Genomic DNA, 19,850 nt, shown 5'->3' on the forward strand with positions numbered 1-19,850 from the left:
GTAGGGGACCAGGTTTGCAGTCCTTGGTGAGGTTGGGCCTTGGGACAGACTGGTCTAACTCTGTTCTCTCCTTCTGGCCAGAAGTGTCGCAATCTGGCAGGAGAAAGGCCATGCAGCAGAACTTGTTCCCAAGGGGAGGCTGTGCCTCTGTGGAGCTCATTTCCTGAAAGTCTTCTGGGATCTGTGGACTCTCCATTTTCCCAGGGAAACATGTGTTTGAAAAGGCTCTTAAGAAGACAGGTCCCAGAGAGGGTGATGATGTCAAGGGGTGCCCTGTGGGGGGAGTCAAGGGAGACCGTGACCAGGAACGTGGGAGGGACACTCAAGACCCCGTAAGCCTTGTTCACTGACAGCTCTAGACTTCTAGGCAAGGGGCCCTGGTAGGCTTTGACAGGCAGCTTGCCTGCCCCTCAGTGTAACTTCCTGAGGGCAGAGATCTTTTTTGCACTAAGATGTGCCAAAGTCCCTGCCCCTTTCCTTCACCCTCCCTGCCAGCCATTCCCATGGGCTCTCTCATAGCCTGGTCTGCCCTTGTCATAGCAGTTTGAGTACTGGGTTGGGTGGGGTTGCCTCTCTATTTGGCCAGTCCTTCCACTCAACTAAATGCACATGGAGGGCAGGAACTTTCTTTCTTGTACCCCAGAGCCTGACACAGTGCCCGGCACATAGTGGGGCCCAGACCAGTGCACGTGTCCAATGAGGCAAAAGTAAAGTCACCCTTTGTTTGCATCCTGTATGAGGTCTCCTGGGAGGGGGTGTGAGTAAGACAATGGAGATTTAGCACAGTGATCCATGCCTGGTCACTTTGGAGGAGAAAAGGGCAGGGGCTCTGAGACAATGGCATACATCTTGCTTCACACACATCTGCCATTGATGCTGTCTTGACATTTCCTTTCTGTTACTTTCTTAGACATGCCTGCCTCCTTTCTTTTTCCAGTGAGCTCCAGCAACCAGTCCCAGCTGGGAAATGAGTGGATTGGGAGAGGAAGAGGTGGGGTGGGAAGTCCAGAGGGGGTATAGGTTGGGCTGGGGAAGCTGGGAGGGGCTCCAGAAGCCACTGGGGGGCCTCATGTAGGGATTGCAATCTTCTGAGATCTGGAGAGCCCGTTGGTCTCAGGGACTCCCTCTTCCTTGAGGCCGAGGTCCCTGCTGAGCAGCCAGAGCCTGGAGCACCTGTGCAGAAGCAGGGGACCTAATGGGAGGACCAGAGCCAGCCATGACAGGCCCAGGAGGATCCAGATGGCTGCCAAGCTCCGGTACACCGAGATGTAATGCTTGCTGGGGTCCGTGCCTGGCAGGGAAGGGGGACATGATATTTGCCAGAGGTCTGTGGGCACAGTTACCCTCTACCCCCCAGATCCAGGGGGGTCCTGCTAGCCTCCTCATAACAAGGATCAGCAACAGAGGCTTCTGGGGAAAGGTGACAGGTTCCACACCAGCAGCTTTGCAGGATGTTGTGAAAATCCACAGCAGCCTCAGACATCACTCATCTCTTCCAAAATCCAGGGGCTGCCTGAGCCTCAGTAGGAACCCCCACTGACATCTCCCTATCCCCCCAGTCCCGGTGTCTTTGACCCTGAGATACACGACTGTCTCGTTCTTACCAACAACATAGTCCCCGAAGCCGATGGTGCTGAGAGTGATGAAGGCAAAGTAGAAACCCTCGCTGAAACTCCAGCCCTCCACGTGGCTGAAGACCATGGGCGGGAAGACGAGAATGACCAGAGTCCCCAGGGTCAGGAACAGAGCCAGGCCCAGGATCTGCAGTAGCTGGAGGGAGGAAGGGCGTCTGTCTCTGAGTCCACTTGGAAGGCCCTGGGACTGTATGGGGTGGGGGAGTCTGGAGCAAATTTAGCAGTGGGGCTGGGTCATAGCTAGGTCCCTTTCCTGCCCTGCAGACCTATGGGGTGGGGCTTAGATCCCTGTGTGTACGATCTTGCTCAGCTTAGGGAAAGATTTGGTCAGGGGGACTGCATTAGTGGGTCAAGTTAGAATTCGGAGATTCCTTTGGGCTGGGAGATCCACTTGTACTGAGGTGTCCCAGATTCTTCTGCACCCTTGTCCTCCTAGTGTGCCTGGCCAATGGGGTGGGCACTGGGGGCACACTGGGTGGTCTGGGCCTGGTGTTTGTTTTCAACCACAGGAAAGGATCTGAAGCTCTGCAATGACCATAGAGATGCTCCATGTTGACCTGCTGTCAGCAGGAGGCACCCAGCTGTCAGCTCCTTCAGGATGTATGGCAGCTACAGAGAACTGCCTGGCTCAGGGGCATGCCTTCCCCGGAAGTTCTGGTCTTTCAGCCTGCTGCAGGACAACTCGGATGCTGGCACATGTTGCAGAGCTCCTCAAGGGCTGGCCAAGTCTTTGCTCAGCCCGCATCGCATTCAAACTCTCCCTTTGCCCTCTCCTTTTCTTCCACCGGTGCCTACCTAGTGCCTGCTTGCCACACCCCATCTCAGTGTCAACCTCTGAAGGATCAACCTGCAACAGCTTCTGTCACAGCAAGGCCTCAGGGAGGGAGGGATCCTACCTGGAAGCGTCTGGGCTGGTCCTCCCACCTCTCGAGTGTGGTCAGGTGGCCACGGAGCCCTGTGCCCAGGTGGTTGAGGAAGATCACGTTGAGTGGGATTCCCACCAGGGCGTAGAAGACACAGAAGACCTGGCCTGCCTCTGTGCTGGGTGCCAGATTCCCATATCCTGCAGGGGAGGGGGAGAGTGTAAATGTGGGGAAGAGAGAGTTCAGAACTGCCTCCCCCACAGACTCTAGCAGAGGGTGGTGGTCTTCTAACATCTCTGCAGGGAGGAGGGGAAGTTCCTCTGATCTCATGAACACTCTTCCCATTCTCTGCTAGAATGATCTCTATTTATAAGACTCCTGCTTTTCTTTCAAGGCTTCTCTGAAATGACATTGCCTCTAGGAAGCCCTCCTGACTGCCACCCTTTTCTTCCCTACTAGGTGTGATTCCCCACAGTGCTTTGTGTCATTCCTATCTAATTATCTACTTTGCCTTGTACTGTTTTTTTTTAATCCTTACCAGAGGATATGTTCACTGATTCTAAGAGAGAGGAAAGAAGAGAGAGAAACCTCCACCAGCTGCCTCCCGAACACACCCCAGCTGAGAATTAAACCTGTAACCCAGGCCTATGCCCTGATTGGGATCAAACCTACAACCCCCTGGTGAATGGGATGATTCTCCAGTAGCTTGGGCCACCTGGCCGGGCATGTACTATTGTTTTTGGTGTGTTTATCTTATTCCTCTTCGTGGGATTGGAAGCTCCTTGAGGGCTGAGTCTGGGTCTGATCCAAGCTTGTATGTGTCCTCCCACCCCTACTCCTTCCTCTGCCTCCTGTGTCACCAGGGCTCAAAGAAAGCGTTGGACTTAACTGGCCTTGATTAAATGGATGGGGGTTTCCTTGAGGGAGGCGGAGTGGGTTTTCTGGCTGAGGGGTGTAGCAGATGCTCTCAGTGCCCTGTCCCCTTGGAACCCCTGGGATATCACCCACAGCTCTGTGCACGGTTCCTGCACACACAGATGACTTCCTACCCCAGGTCCCTGCATCTCTCTGTACCTGACAGATTTTTCTGCTGCAGGAGTTCACTAGGTCTGTGGGCAGGTCCAAAATGTTAGAGAGTTAATACATCCAGGATTAGCTCTCAACCAGCCAGGGCAGGAGTTAGGAGATAAATACCCCTTCTTTTTCACCCCTCACAGGGACCGTTCAGAGCATGTGCTCTACCTAGCCTCTCCGAGGGTCCTCAGTGGGCAGGAGCTGAGGTGCCCTGCCCAGTGACCTGCTCACTGATGCAAACTTTATTGCCTTTTCTCCCTGTTTCACTTTCCCACTTTCTCTACCGGTGCTTCATGGAACTGCCTCCTAGAAAAACCACATCCTTGTTTCAGCACCTGCTTCTGGGTAACCCAGACCTAGAGAGGGAAAGCCCTCCTCCACCCTGCCCGTTACCTATGGTGGTGACGACTGTGCCCGCAAAGAAGAAACTGCTGCCGAAGTCCCAGTTGCTGGGGTTGGTGGAGTTGCCTTTGGGGTTCACCCCCTTCACCCAGGCTTCCATGATGACCTACGGGATGGCAGGAAGAGGGTGCTGACTGCACCAGCTGTTGGCCAAGTTCTCAGCAGGTGCTTCCGTTGTCACCTCACTTAGTGATATTCTTAGCCTCATTTCCCCTTCATGGGGAAGGAAACTAAGGCTCACGGTGGCTCCTTGCCCAAGGTCACTGGATTCCAAATGCACTGTCTGTCCTCTGTCCACGACTGACTGCAGCGTGGGCTGCACGCATGAGCTGGTGGGTGGGAATGGGCCTAAGGAGGCAGAAGATGCTTAAGGAATGGACCAGGTGGGAGAGGCTTCCTGTGGCCGATAGGGTGAGGTGCAAATGGGTTGTTATGGCAATGGGAAGATTTCAGGTGGGATGTTCCTGGAAGGGTTTAACTTGGGAACACAGGGTTTAGAGTCCATTGGGAAAGCAAGGGGCTGCCTTCCCATGGGGCCGAAGGTTCCCTGTGCTTCCAGTGAGCTGGTAGCCTGGCTCTTTGCTGCCCCCTAGTGAGCATCAGCCCAGGCCTACAAGAGAAATTCCATCAGAGACCAGGGCAGAGGTCTCCTGTGCATGTGTTGCTGTGTTGCAGGTGAATGCATGCTTTATATGCATGTTGAATGTGTGATGCTTTGTGTGTATGTGTGTTGAGTGTGTGTTTACAGAACCTGAACCCATCCCTGTAGACTCAAACCAAGTCCCTCTGCTCCTGGGCTCAGCCCTCTTGGACATGGGTAGGGCTCCTTCCCCATCTGCTCCCTGATCCAAAGGCAGGCAAGAGTCAGTGGGGAAGGGGGCAGCTCCAGCCTCAAGTTCCTGTGGGAACCATTTCTCCACTGAGCTCTGGCCAGGGTCGGGTAGTCCCCTTGGGCCAGGCCGGTTAGGGGCCCTGACACGGGCTGTCTGCTTCTTCTCACTTGGGCAGAATTGGCCTCTTCACATGTGGACTTTGGCCTTCCTCTCTTTCCCACACACCCAGACAGACCAGGATGGAACATTCTGGAACACACCCTCTCCCTAGAGACCCTCCCCCTTGGGAGCCACATTTTGCCTGGACCCCTACTGTTCCCCACCCTTGATGTTCTCCATCCCGCTGAGGAGGGGCCTCGATGTCACTGAGCGTGCTGATTGGGGCGCCCCTCGTGGACCCTCCGCCCTTCTCTAAGAACCCATGGTGGGGAAAGCCAGACTCCGGTCCTGTGAACCTCGGCCTCATTTCCTGATGGCGTCAGCCCTTCATACTGCCTGCAGTATTGTTTATGGCTTTTTCCCTTGTGATTTGAACAGTGATGTGTGTTCTGGAATCTCCCCCCAGAGTTCTGCTTTTCAGCTAGACGTCCCTGGGCAGGTAAGGTCCCTCCTAAGGGGCTGAGGACCTAGGGATGTCCTGGCTGCCCTGGGGAGGCCCCGGGTGGGTGGGGCTAGTCAGTGGCACCTCCCTCAGGGCCGCAGTCAAGCCTCCTTCTGCAGAGCTTCCCACCCAGCCAGCAGCCCTCCCACACCCTTTGGGTTTTGCCTCTGACCTGGGGCTGAGAGAGAAGGAGGGCCAAGGCTTCCAGGGCCTTTCCCTTATCCACACCCCATACCTCCCAGAGCCCTGAGCATCTTCTAAATCCTTCTCAGTCCTGATACGGGTGCTGTGGCCCCAGCCCTGTATTGCTGGGGGGCAGGCGAGTGAACCCTGAGGCTGGGGGCCTTATTTTCTGGAAGAAAGGGCCGGGGCAGGTCTCTCACAGCCAACCCATCCTCTGGGCCAGCTGTTTTCCATCTCGAGTGGGCATCAGCATTCCTGACTCAGTGGGTCTGGCATTTCTGACGAGCTCCCAGGTGGTTGGTGCTGAAGCAGCTGGTCCCGGGGGCCACACTCTGAGAACTGCTGCTCTGGGCTGCGTGCTGCCCGGCACATTTGTGTGGTGAAGAGCAGCAGCCTGGGTGTGAGTTCTCTCGGCCACGGACAGTGCAGCCTTGGCCAGCACACGCCACCCTCTGTGCCTCAGTTCCCACCTACAAACTCGAGATGGTGATAATGTAGGTGATTATGAGAAAACCCCTAAAACACTGGGCTTCAGGTGATGGATCATGACCGGTGTAGACCCATCATGGTGACCCTGTTCTCCACTGTTTAAGGCCCATTGTAAATGCTCAACAAATACCAGTGATCATTGTGATGACCCTGCACCTGGCTTGTTTTTTTGAAGTGGGTGTTATCATTCACTCCACCCCCTCGTCTTGAATGCATTTACCTTCCCTGACAACACCCAGGTTTTGCCTTATTTCTTGGAGAGAGCCTTCTGGGGCCCCAAAGTTTGTGCAGGGAAGCAGAAGGGGTCCAGGCAACGGGTGACCCGCCCTGCTATCAAAGGGAGTTTCCCATGGGCGTAGGGCTGGCGGAGCTCAGTCGCTCTGGCTGTGCTCACCAAGCCCAGCTCCAGGTGGAACCAGGATGGGGACGGCCAATGTGGTGGCTCCTCTCGGCCTTTCTCTGTGTCTGCTACCCACAGCCATGCCCGAGTGTGGTCAGCACAGGGATGTGAGCTGGGGAGAGGGTGGAAGGAACGGGGGGGGGGGGGCCTGGGGTAGGGGGTGGGGAAGTGCAGAGGTGTGGGGGAAGGAAATTCGCACAGCATGGAAATGCTGAAGCTCAGTTCACATTTACGCAGCAAGTGGCCAGTTAGAAAGTGCTTTTAATCTGCTGTTGAATGTCAGTAGCACAGATATGATTATTCTCTCCACCTTCTCAATGAGGAAATTTGGGGCCAATGTCACCCCATTCCAGTTTTAGACCTGGCCCTAAGTCTCCCTTGGTTCTGTTCCCACACCCTCTGTTTCCAAACAGGGCATTGGTCCTGGGTTGTGGCTCTGGACCTGCCACCCAAACCCCCCACCATCCCACAGCAGCGCATTCCCCTTCACCTGCACAAACTGCTCCAGGGCCTGCTGGTCCAGGCAGGTGTAGTTCTCCAGGAAGCGCAGCTTCTCAAGCTGAAACTGATCTCGGGACTGAGCCTCCGCCTGCTTCTCCAGCAGCTGGAAGACCGTGGCTCCGAGCAGCAGGTAGCAGATGTAGGCTAGCAGCAGGGGCAGCACCTGGCTGCCCCAGCAGTGGCAGAGCCTAGGGTGGGGCATGGCGTGGCCAGGACTCTGCCAGGTCTGTGGGGCTGGCTTTGGGAGGAGAAGCGGGAAGTGCGTGGGGACCTGCAGCAGCCTCCTGCCTGCCTTGCCGTCCTCTGCACAGGTGGCTGGGAGTCTGTTTGAACAGTGCAGCTCAGCTTGGATGCACTAAGTGCCGTGAGTGCAAACAGGCTGCCACCCCCCACCCAGCCTTTATTTTCCATACAGAGCAGCAAATGGAATGGACCCCTCAGACAGACCTACTGGTTCCTCCTGAGGTCATTGTGTCTCGTCACCCTCTGCCTCCAAGCTGGATGGATGTTTCTGGGCCAAACCTGATGCTCTCACGCCGCCCAGGCCTGAATGGCCCCCTCGGCAGCACTCAGCTTCTTACCCATGATGGCTCCAAGCCCCCAAGCTTAGGAGCTGGGAAGAAATCAGACTGGGTGTGAATAGACCTTGTCCTCAGTTGCCTTGGCTACAAAATGGGACAGGACAATTGACCTGCCTATTGGGGGAATTGAGGATGAGTAAACTGGGTGACAAATCAGGGCAAAGCAAATAGACAAATGACACTCTCAATGAGGAAGAGTTTAAGGGTTGGAGTTCCTAACAAATTGGATGCATTTGCTTCAGAGCTTCTGCTGACAGTTTTCCTTGCTTGAAATCCTTTAGCTGGTTCTCTTCAGAGGATACTGTGTTGGTGAGACATATGTGTGAATAGAAAAGAGGTTAAAAGCATATGCTGACTCTGAGTGCATGTGATTGAAGATTTTCTTCTTCTCTTTCTCTATTTTGCTTATGTATGTATGTATTTGTAATAATTTTATTGAGATATGATTTACATGCCACCCCATACATTTAGAGTATACAATTGAATGGTTTTTAGCACATTTTTAGAGTTGTGCAACCATCCCTACAATCAGTTTGAGAATGGTTTTATCACCTCGAGGGGAAACCCTGGACTCCTTAGCTATCAGCTCCCCTCCCCACAGCCTGTCCTGCCAGCCTCTGGCAGCCGTTGGTCTGCGCCTGCCGCCCTGGGCTTGTCTGTTCTGGACATTTCATACAAATGTGACTGTTCAGTATGTGGCCTTTAGTGTCTGGCTTCTTCTGTTAGCTTAACGTTTTTAGGGCTCATCCATACTGTAGCATGTCAGTACTTGATTCTTCTTTATGGCGGAATGTGTTTCATTGTATGAATATGCCAACATTTTATTTATCCATTTCAGTCGATAGATGTTTGGGTTGTTTCTACTTTTTGTGTGCAAGTTGTCGTGCACACACATGTTTTCAAATCCTTTGGATATGTGCCTAGGAATGGAATTGCTGGGTCACACAGTTACTCTATGTTAAATGTTCTGAGGACCCACCAGACCATTTTCCAAAGTGGCTGTACCACTTTACATTCCCACCAGCAGTGTGTGAGGGTTCCAGGAGCTCTGCTGTGTTTTCTGATGTTTTCTGTAATGAGCTCTGGCAGAAGACACTAAGTAGCCTGCCCAATATCCTTTCTTTCCTCCCTGGCAAACATGTCACTTTGTACGTGTCAGGCAATGGAACATGATTGGTCTCACCCATCACAATAATCCTGCTCCCTGCTGTCCCCAGGAGCAGCCCTGGGAGAAGGTTTGTGTGTGAGCAGTGTGTGAGTCAAGACCAATAAGGGAGTGGGGCAAGTGGGGCCGAGGAGGCACCATCGTGCCATCCCACCTTCACCTGGTTCCTGAGGAGCCCGGGTGGGTCCAGCACACCCAGTTAGACCCAGGTGGAGGCGGGGGAGCTGGGCTCTCATATTCCCACACTGGCCATCTGGCATTTCTGGCTCTGTGCATTTGCAGGCAATATGTCCCCAGTAGCTTGTGGACAGTCCACTGAAGAGCCCCAGTGCAGGCCAGGCCATTGGAAGCAAGAACACCTTCAAGTGGAGGAGAGGGGCTCAGAAATGGGGAGGGGATTAAAGGATCGACACCTACTTTCCAAGCTCCCTTGCTGCTGGGGTGGCCATGTGACCCAATTCTGACCAATTAGATCTGGGCAGAGTAGGCCAAGGAGGTTCTCTCCTGACAAAGGGTTCAGCCTCAGCGGCCCTCTTCCTGTCTTTTCTGAATGCGCAGATGACTGCACCTGCTGAGTGAACTTGTGTCCTCAAGGGAAAGGTCAAGAATGATGCAAAGATGCTCAGCTGATTTATGCACACACCTGTCTCTAGCTCTCTATTCATGTTAGAAACATAAAGCCTATTTGTTTAAGCCACTGTTAGGTATTCTATTACTTTCCAATGGTTACACGAGGTTTTGTTTTTTGAATTGTTCAAGGCTTATTTGAGTTGGAAGAAATAGGACCACTCTTGAGATATCTCAAGTAATTGAAGTAATTTGTGGTGGGAAGCCAGGAGCAGCCAGGGTTCTGGAAGAACCAGGTCTGCCCCCTCACTCCTCACTCTCCACTGGGAATGTGCCTGCCTCCTCCCCTCAGGGGAGCCCCTTCCCCTCATCCCAGAGGGTGAGTTTCTGGTCAGCACCAGCTCCCAGGGGCTTCTTCTCTCAGCATTTCTTGGCTCAAATGCTCTAGGAGGCAGTGTGTCTGAGAGCCCCCTTTCACAGGGGCCACATCAGGCTGAGGATGGGCTGTCCTTGGGTCAGTCCCCACCCTCAGCCGATTGGCCCCAGCCAGCTGACACCCCACATACAGGTGCCACTTGGAAGGAACTATGGGGAGTCACACACTGTGGCAAGCACGTCGGGGACAAGTAACTATGGTTCTGGAATGGGAGCAGGGAGGAGGAAGGGGGTGGGGAGGGAAAGAGAGGGAGAGGGAAGCAGGTGTACCTTACAGAAAATAAAAACAAGGGGGGATTTTTGCTCTTTTCAGGTACAGGGATGACCAAGACAGTGATAGTGACAGAGGGTTCTTCTGCTCCAAAGCCAAAACCAGAATGACCACAAATACAGGCTGGCCATGGAGGCTGTACATAAGGACTATCCCGAGGCAGTAACAAGTGGGGTCCTTCACAACACCTCACCCATTCTGTAGTTCGGTGGGGTCCTGTCTGGGGTGGCAGCTGCCTTCTTTGCAATCCTGCCAATTCTGGATTCCGTGAGGTCCCCTGGAATCTGCAGCCACCCTGCACAAAGCCCTCCACACACCCACAGCTTTCCCAGACAGCACTGAGCTGGGATGTGGCCTATTCTTGGAGGCAGATGAAAGCCACGGAGCTGTAAACCTCACCCTGGACTAGTGTTTCCTTGTGTTTTGGAGAAATGGGACAACAGAGTGCTGGCTGTCATCTTGTCACTACAGACTCATTAATTTCTGGTTTTAAGCAAAAGTTGTAGTTAGAACTGCAAGGCTGTGTGATAATCAAATCCTATTTTATTGCACTGGAGGAGTTCAGTACGTGAAGAATTCTCTTGTGTGCCATTTAGGAAGCTTATTGGTTGAAGTCTGGGGATTTCAGGAAGGTCTTAGCAACCTCTGTAGCCTGAGTATCCTCAACAGGGCTGGACACCGTTCACAGGTGATGGTGGTTGTTCCCAGGTGGAAGGAAGTACAGGGCGAGAGAATGCACTCTTTGCATGGGAGAACGTGGTGGGCCGGAGGGACCCACCACGTGGTGACGCCTCCGTGTGGCGTCAGGGTGGAGGGAAGGCTGGATCAGCCGTCACCGAAGCCCTCCCTCACTCAGGCCCTGGGCGGGGAGTGGTACCAGGCTGGCTGTGGGCACAGCACAGCACTCCATGCATTTATGGATGGCAATAGTGCCCCCTCATCTGCAGTTTCACTTTCCATGGTTTTGGTTATCTATGGTCAGCTGCGGTCTTAAAATATTAATGGAAAATTCCAGAAGTAAACAAATCATAACTCTTAAATTGCATGCCATTCTGAGTAGTGTGATGAAATCTTATGCCTCCTGCTCCATCCCATCCAGGACATGAGCCATCCCTTTGTCCAGCGGCTCCACGCTGCACATGCTCCCACCATTCCTCACTTAGTAGGCTGTTGGTTACCGGACTGGCTGTCACAGTGTTGCAGTGCTTGTGTTCAAGTCACCCTTATTTCACTTCATGATGGCCCCAAAGCACGAGAGTAGTGATGCTGGCAATTTGGATGTTTCAAAGAGAAGCCATAAAGTGCTTCCTTTGAGTGAAAAGGTGAGTATGTACAGGGTAACACACACACACACACACACACACACACACACACATTTCAGTACTATCGTGGTTTCAGGCATCCACTGAGGGTCTTAGAACCTATCCCTGTCAGATAAGGGGGAACTACAGTCCCTGTTGAGAACCTACTACGTGCTGGTAAAATCAGCCAGACTGTGGCTTCCTCCCACCTTTCCCAGCTGCTTTTCATCTCTCTGCTCTCTCTGGGTGCACCCCTCCCTTCCTCCTCTCACACTCAGGTTCTTGCAGACACCCACAGACCAGCAGGGCTGGAGCTAAGGATAGAGTCTTCCCCAGGAGCACTTCCTGCTCAGTGGGGAATTTCTGAAAACCCAAGGCCACAGTGCCAAAGGATGGCAACACCATGGTGGGTTTGGTGGGTGGGGTTCAACATGAGAGGTTCTCAAAGCACTCTGCCCGCATAGAGGGAGCCCCCTTTCCCTGTCTCCCTCCCTTTACTCATTTAGTGAGGCCCGCTGATCGAGGCCTTGTGTGTGCTGGGACCTGCCTCAGCTTCTGGTTGGCTGTGGCCTCACGTGCTCAGGTTTAGGAGCAAGGCTGCAAGACTGCTGGGGCCTCCTCTACCCTGCAAACGTTCCAGCTCCTTGCCCGACACCTCCCCACAGGGGCCCCACTCCACTGTGAGCAGCCGACCTACATAGGTCATGATTTATAATCCTTTTCGGGGAATTATTGCCGCTAATGGGCAAAGCCAATTTGTGCTTCCCAAGGAGGGGAGGGCAAAATCAATTAATGGACAGTACCATGGCCAGGCCTGATGGCAGAGTGTGGCCTGACATCCGGCCGCGATAAGGAACTTTCTGAGGCTGAACTAATAAGGAGATTGGAGGAAAAAGAAGAAAAACAAACCCCCCAGATCAATTTCATGTACAATGGGCAGAGAATGCAGAGTAAACAGAGCAGCTGGGCCCGGACTCTTTCCATCTGGGTGAGCCCTGAGATAAGGAAAGGACAGGCTGCCTCCCCACCATCCAACATCGGCATTCACTTATGGAGCCACTCAATATGCACATATCCGCACAAATGAAAAAGGGCACGTTCCAAACCGGAACCCAGGGGAGAAGATAAGGCCCACCTGCCCCAGTGTGTCCCCTGCAGGGAAAAGCCCAAGGGGAGAAAAGGAGCCCTGGTTCAAGATGCTGCTGCCCCGGCAGGGCCAAGCTAACAGATGGGCTGCCTGTGGTTGTCCATGGGCTGACAGTGACACGGGCTGCCTGTGGTTGTCTGGGCTGGGGAGATCTCCCCACAGCACAGGGTATGGAGCGTGTCCTGTGTGGGGGCAGCGGTGCAGGTGCAGGTTTGTGCGGGCCTTTGTCTGCCCTCGTGGCCAGAGGGTGTGATGTCAGGGGAGGTCTGGCCTCACTGTGCGACCAGCAGAGAGGATGGGGAAAGCTGAGGGGTGATTGGAGGGAAAGGCTCAAGACAAACAGACAGAGAGACAAACAAACAGACAAAGCTTTATTTATTTTGCTCAGAAATTTTTTTTAGCAGCAAGACTCCTCTCTCACGTGAGACCTTCCCCGGAGCCCCAGTGTGCAGCACAAGGGCAGGGCCCTGGTTGAAGGTGGGAGGGCTCTTGTTTTCACCAGCCCAGAGAGCTTGATTACAAGAGCCCCACATGGTTCTGAAATAAATGTCCTTTCCTAAACTGGACTTACCTCAGAGCAGACCCCGAGGCAAAGTTTGGATGGGAGTAGTTCATCTGGGAAGAGATCCCAGGAAATGATGCCTCTGAGAGAATGGGGAAGAGAGACAGGGGCCAGTGCACAGTGTGTAATGGAGCAGGTGATGGCTGCAGGCACCTGGGGCTCAGCTCCCACTGAGGACCTCTGGGAGACTCTGAGGCTGTCCCTCAGGGCGGCAAGGATCTGGCCATTCCTGTCCCTCATTAGGTGAGGACTGCTCCAGGGGAGGTTACCTGTTGAACCACCAGCTGCCCTGCACATGGGCTGCCCAGGGTGCTCCTGTGGCCAAGAGAATCTTCAGGAAGAGACACACAGGTGCTTGGGACAGGAAGCCGTTGGTACGAATGAGACTATCCACAAAAGCTGCACAAGAACTCCAAGTGGGCTGGGGGACATGGGCAGGGCACTGCCAATGTCTGTCACAGGCTCTTAGTTGGCTACTACTTTTCCCCAGTTGTTGTGGTTTGTAACTCCCACAGGGAAATAGCTCAGCTGTGCAACCTAGTGAAGAGTTGACCAGCTTGGAGCACAACAAGAATGAGGGGACCATGCCTCCTTCCCTTGGTGGCCACTACATTTGAGGAAGGCAAAGGGATTGTTCAGGAATTCACTGGACACTCCATATTAAAGCAGCCCCCTTAAGTCTCCTTCCCTCTACAAACTATGGAAAAAACCCAGAAACAAGAGAGTCTGGAGCTAAAGCAGCAATAAGCCCAAGAAGACATGGACCAGGATGTGGATGAGGAGTGTTGACCAAGACAGACTTCATCTCAGCCTCAGGGAAGAGCAGAGCCTCCCCCAGGGCCTGAGAGAGAGAATGAACAGGGGACTGAGCGCAGAGAAAAGGCCATGGCTGCTCCTGGGTGTGTGGAGTCCTGGTACATATTTTTTGTCTATATAAGCAATTTGATTAAAAAATGTACCAAATTCATGTGTCCATGTGAGGTATAGTGATTTGTTGGTGAACATTCAGAATATATGGTAGGAGAGTGATACTCATGGATTTGTTTGTTGCCTAATCACAAACATGTAAAGGTTCTTTGTCCTATGTCTGTGAGGGTCACTCAGAGTGGCACACTGGCACCATCCTGGTGGCCCAGTCTTGAGCAACGCCATGAAAGGAACGATCAGTCAGCAGGAGTGATTGGCTCATAGGGCTGTCCTCCCGGAACCAGGGACTGACAAAGGAACTCCAGGACAACTCCATAGACATGAACCCTGGAGCACCTCGGAGCATCTGGTCAACCCCATGCAGGAGCCAAAGAGTACACTGCAGGGCGAAAAGAAAACTGAGGCCCACAAGGGGCCTTGTCTGGGCTGGGGGTGGCCCACAGGGCTGGCATTCCTGGCCATGATGGCATCAGAGGGAGACTCGGAAACTTTCTAGTAAGGCACTTCAAAGTTCATGGCCCTCTGAGGCATGGTTGAGGGGATCTCCTTGCCTGGCTTTAAGGACATTAATGAAAAAGCAAACCCAAAAGATGGTTACTTGAAGAGAAGATGATAACAGTATCTCACACCTGGGACCAGAGGGGGAATGAAGCTGGTCTGGGGAAGAGCTGCCTTTTTGAGACAAGGAGTTCAGTGGACAGAGAGGGTGGACCTAACTAGCTCTCTGCCTGCTCTTGGCTCTGAGTTCTCCCTCAGTGTGCACAAAACTGGCTCAGCCCTGCTGGCTGGCACGTGGCCATGGAGATCCCTAAAGAGGGGTGCTGCCTCTTCCTTTGCTGTGAGAGAAGCACCCAGGGCCATATTCAGAGGCCACTTTTCACACAGGAGAGAGAGCCTGTATTAAAGGAAACGCTATTCCTCCTCCCACGTTTTACACATATATTTTCAACTTCAACACACAACTGACTTTCCTATACCTCCTCTGTCTTAAAGCCCAGGCAGCCCCTGGAAACACGTCATGGAAGACTTTCCTCCCCCATATTCTTAGATGACTCAAATCCCCCATAGATCCCCTCTTTGCCACGCTCCATGTTCCCGTTCAACTGCTCAGCCTGACCTCCTCTCAGGCCCCCCAACCTGCTATCCTAGTCCCAAGACTTTTTCTCTTTTGCCTTCCTCTCCACACCTGCCTGGCTCTCACACCCTTGCCCACTTTGCCAGTGAGCCTAGGCCCATCCTATCCCACCCCACTCCTTAGCTCAGATTCTCTTGTTTATTTCTTTATTGTCTATGTCCCTAATTAGAATCTAAGTTCCAGGAGAGCTGGTGCTTTCTCTGTCTTGGTTACCTCCAACTCCTTAGAACTCGGGACAGTGGGAGGCATATCCTGTTGAAAGAATGTCTAGATCAATGGCTCATGTTGACAGTGAAGGAATTACAACAGACATCTTTCTGCCTATATTTTAAATACACATGCACCGCATTTTAAAAAATGTCCCTGTCTACTTTATCTGTCATCTCTGTCATTCACAGGTCTGTTTCTATTTGTATCGCTTGGTTTCTCTCCTCATTATGGGCCTACTTTCCTACTTTTTGCATGCCTGGTAATTTTTAAATTGGATGTCAGATATTGTGAATTCTGCACTGTTGGGTGCCGGATATTTTGTATTCTTTTAAATATTTTCAAATTTTGTTCTGAGACTCAGTGGAGTTACTTGGAAACTTACTGGAAACAGTGTGACTCTTCTGAGGCTTGCTTTTCAAACTTTGTTAGGCAGGGCCAGAGCAGCCTTTCATCTGGGGCTCACGTGGACCCATTTCTGAGGCAACACCCTTCTGAACTTGGTATTCAACGACCCTTTTGTGAGGAGATTTCTCTGCTTGGCTGCTGGAAACTCCAACTGTTCCCAGCCCTGTGTTATCTATTTCCTTCTTTTTGCTAGTTCTTTCTCCAGTCTTGGGTGATTTTCTCACACTTATTCATTGGTCAGCAGTTAGCTGAAGACTCAGGAGTACCCTCTGCAGATCTCCAGAGACAGCCCTCCACCTCACCTCACCATCTCCATCTCTATCTCTTTCTCTCTGCAGCTGACTCATCTCTGGTACTCTGCCTTGCAAATTTAAGCCACCTCGGCCTCCCCAGACTGTCCCCTCCATTTCCTAAATTCAAGGAAACCACTAGGAGACGCTCCCTGGTGCCCCCTTCCTGAACTGCAGCCTGAACACTGCAGGTAGTAAGTTGTGGCAATCATAAGGCCACCTCATTTGTTTCTCTTTTGGGTATCAATGTCCTCCACTGCCTTTTATCCAATATCTGAAAACCATTGTTTTGTATATATTTATATTATTTAGAATATATATATATTCTATATATATATATTCTAAATATATATATAAATTTATATATATATATATATATATATATATATATATATATATATATATATGGTCTAGTTTTCAGTTGTTATTATGCTCCAGAAGGACTGGGCCCTGCCCCAGGGGCCTCTGTCACAGAGCCAGCCTCAGCAGCAGGAGAGCTGGGCTCTGACTCTCCCCCTCATCAACTGAAGGAGTATTTATTGAGTACTGACTCATGCTGGGGCCACAGTGAGAGCAAGACAGACAGATCCCTGTGTCATGGAGATTTTAGTCTAAGGGTTGGGGGGTGCAGGCCATAAAAAATAAGCCAATAAAGATGATATGTTAGCTAGCGATAAAGAAGGTAAATCAGAGTCATGGGTTAGAGAGTAACTAGGGGGTACTTCTAGTCGGGGTGGTCAGGGGAAGCCTCCCAAGGAGGGTGCTTTTGCCACTAACTAGCTACATAATTGCAAGCCAGGGCTTCCCTTTGCTTCAGCTTCCTAATCATGTCAATGAGAGTGTGGATTAGGGGAGCTCTATGGGCCTGTCCAGCTTTCAAATGCAAGGATCTGTCTTTTCCTGCATGATTCCTCCACCCTGTCCTGAGAAGGAGGGAATATGCTAGTTGTAGTGTATTCTCTCTCTGCTCTCTCTCCAGGGGGGTGAGGTCCTGTGTCTATAGAACAGAGAGAACAGGGCCAGTGGGCAAGCACTTTTATTCTGTGACCTTCATTTCCAGGTGCCAGTCCTCCCCCCGCCTTTGTAGCCACCACCCAATGCCTCCTAGGGGTTGGACACCCTCCGTTGGATCTGCACCAGGAGCCAGGGCCTGGAGTGTGGGGAGGCTCCCTGAGACAAGACTCCTGGCAGCTGTTTCTCCAGTGGGAGTGGGAGTTTTGTCCCAAATTCTGTAGCACCCCAAGGTGCCCACACTGTAGAGCTCCTGGGAGCTATCTACTGCTCTGTGGGTGCCATGGTGTCCTTTGACTCTACAGGGTGGGGGGCTCCCTGGAGACACAGATCACTTGGGCACTGCCTAGGGGCCATCAGGGCATTGGGGTGATGGTGCAGGGTTTGGTCTGAGAGATTGGAACTGGCCACCAAGATGCCCTGCCTCTCACCGCCCTGGTGTTGACTCTGCCCCACTACCTGGCTTGCCCTGGCTGTTCCTGGGCTTCTACACCAAGGGCAGGGCAGGGAATGGGCTGGTGAATAGCTAAAAATGACTATTATTTCCCTCTGTTCCACCACTGGTGTCCCTGAGTGTCCCTGCACTATATTATAATAGTACTACTTTATAATCTAAAAGGGTCTCCATTGTTTATGAGAAACACTGCTGCATGAGTGAGCTGAATCCCTTGTCCTGACCCCAGTACCCTAACACTGTCTGACCCAGCCTACAGCTCCAGCACCCACAGCAAAGATGGCCCCAGCCTCATAGGCAGCCTCCAGGACACCACCCCTAAAGAAACACAGTCTCCTCCATTGAAACTAAAGTCACTAGTTGCTCCCAGCAGCCCCCAGATCACTTCTGAGGCCAGGGTGAGCGAGAAGAGGTGCCTTCATCTGTCTTCCGTTCATGCTGGACACTTACTGGAAACCTGAAAGGAGACAGGATGCTCTTGGTTAGGCTGTGCAAGGGCCTCTGACTTCACCTGGATTGAAGGGCGAGGGGCGGGACATGCAGGCCACACCCCCTGGGTATCCCGCCAGGGACTTCTCAGTGCCCTGACTGCCAGGGGCTTCATTTACTCCCCAAGCTCTGAAGGAAGAAGTTTTCTTTGCCCTTTGCCGAAGTTTCATCTCTCTGAGCCAGAACTAACACTCATTTTCCACCCCACGGTTTTCACTGACACACCTACTTCATTCTCCAACATATTCTCTCCTTGCTTTTCGCTCCAGATATTTGTTACAGTCCAGCCTGGCTCCTCCTGATCGCATTCCCTCCATGCCGGTTACCTCCCATGGCTGGGCACAGAGATGGGCTCTCTGGATTAAGAACCAGAGCTCCTGAGTTGCAGCCAGGATGGTCCCCCACCTGTGACACTCATAACTTTGGAAAAATTATGTTAGTTTTCCGGGCCTTGCTTTCCTCACTTCCTAATACCTGGAAAAAGCAAAGTGGCCAGCATGGCTCCTGGCTTCTCCCAGTGGCCCATGGACCGGCAGCATGGGCATCGCTGGGGAGCTTGTTAAGAAATGCAAAATCTTGGGCCCCCTGCCACCCAGACTCACTGGACCAGAATCTGCTGTTTAACAAAACCTCTAGTCTCAGTGACATGTTAAAGTGTGAGGAGAACTGGTGTGAGTGACATGCAGTTAATCTGTTTAAAGTTTCGCTCTCACAATAAGAGCGAAAGGGAATTTCTGAAGATTTTTGGGCAGAGTAATGAACACACTATTTAAAAACACCTGCAGAAGGTGGAGAGCTAGAGGGGTGAGGCAGTTGCAGCCATCCGGTATGTAGCCACGGGGACCCGGCAGTGGGCGGGGAGGGTGGGTGAGGTTGGCTTGGTGTTGCTGAAGGAGAATTGGTAATTCTCTGTGACGCATTGAATGTGGGAGGTAGCTGGGAGGATGAGGTTGAAGAAAATTCAAGGCTATGAGCCCTTGGTCCTTCAGATCTAATTCTGTGTGCAGCTCCCCGGGCTGGCTTCACTGTTCACAGAGCTGATCTTTATTTTTAAACCATTCCTAGCTGTCCTCACTGAAGCAACCCTAGGACAGGAAGGAAGGCACACCAGACCAGCAGGCACACCAGAGCACATGACGGTGATGTGTCCCAGTCACTCTGGACCTCTGGTTCACAGCCCTGCTGCTGGTTAGAAACCTCTGCGGGGCCTGCAGAAATGCTGATACCCAGGCCACTCTTGTGGCTGATTAAATCAAAATCTCTGGGTGGGCTCAGGAGATTCTGATGGACAGCTGGAGCTGAGACCCACTGCTTTCCTGTCTCTGGTTCCAAGGATTGGCGAGGGCAGGTATAGGGCACCACCAGCCATGTGGCTGCTGACCAAGTCTCTGGTCTTATGTTTCCTCTGCACCACTGACCAAGCAGCCTGGGCCAGCAGGGCAGAGTCAGAGCCAGCTCCCACCCCAGGGCTCTCACTGGCTCCCACAGACACTTGCGTGCAGGAGTGACTGGGGTGGGGATGGGGTGGAGAAGAAACACCACCGACTTGGGCTGAGAGGGCATAGCACTCCAAGACATGGTTCTCAACCCCAAATAAAAGGTGCCATTTTACTCTGGCTGGTGTAGCTCAGTGGACTGAGCGTGGGCCTGTGGACCAAAGAGTCATGGGTTTGATTCCCCATCAGGTCACACACCTGGATTGTGGGCCAGGTCCCCAGTAGGGGTCATGTGAGAGGTAACCACACACTGATGTTTCTCTTCCTCTCTTTCTCTTTCCCTTCCCATCTCTAAAAATAAATAAATAAAAATATTTTTTTAAAAGGCACTGCTTTTGCTTCATATTTTACTTTATGAGCCCCAGTTAAGTGATGGGGCTATCAGTCTATATTCAGATTTTGTGACTGTAGATTCCCAGAGTGG

General features: G+C 52.3%; 2 protein-coding genes and 1 long non-coding RNA gene across 5 annotated transcripts in view; 1 reads left to right on the forward strand and 2 right to left on the reverse strand.

Moving 5' to 3' along the window:
• Positions 1-850: 850 nt before the first annotated feature.
• Positions 851-7,422, reverse strand: KCNK16 (potassium two pore domain channel subfamily K member 16). Its single transcript, XM_028510186.2, has 5 exons — positions 6,970-7,422; positions 3,965-4,079; positions 2,531-2,697; positions 1,605-1,770; positions 851-1,291 (listed from the first exon to the last, which is right to left on the reverse strand). The coding sequence occupies exons 1-5, from the start codon at positions 7,180-7,182 to the stop codon at positions 1,068-1,070; spliced, it is 885 nt and encodes a 294-aa protein (XP_028365987.1). The 5' UTR covers positions 7,183-7,422; the 3' UTR covers positions 851-1,067.
• LOC118500189 lies at positions 1,281-3,019 on the forward strand. Its single transcript, XR_004902740.1, has 2 exons — positions 1,281-1,735; positions 2,144-3,019. It is a non-coding gene; the product is annotated as an uncharacterized LOC118500189 (long non-coding RNA).
• Positions 7,423-16,996: 9,574 nt separating the features above from the next.
• Positions 16,997-19,850, reverse strand: part of KIF6 (kinesin family member 6) — a 413,362-nt gene continuing 410,508 nt past the window's right edge. For all 3 annotated transcript variants that reach the window (XM_036024067.1, XM_036024068.1, XM_036024066.1), the window contains one exon: positions 16,997-17,898. In XM_036024067.1, the coding sequence (XP_035879960.1) occupies positions 17,888-17,898 (11 nt within the window). In that variant the 3' untranslated portion in view covers positions 16,997-17,887. The remainder of the gene's footprint in view (positions 17,899-19,850) is intronic.

This window comes from Phyllostomus discolor, chromosome 4 (genome assembly GCF_004126475.2).
Source record: "Phyllostomus discolor isolate MPI-MPIP mPhyDis1 chromosome 4, mPhyDis1.pri.v3, whole genome shotgun sequence".
Taxonomy (NCBI): Eukaryota; Metazoa; Chordata; class Mammalia; order Chiroptera; family Phyllostomidae; genus Phyllostomus; species Phyllostomus discolor.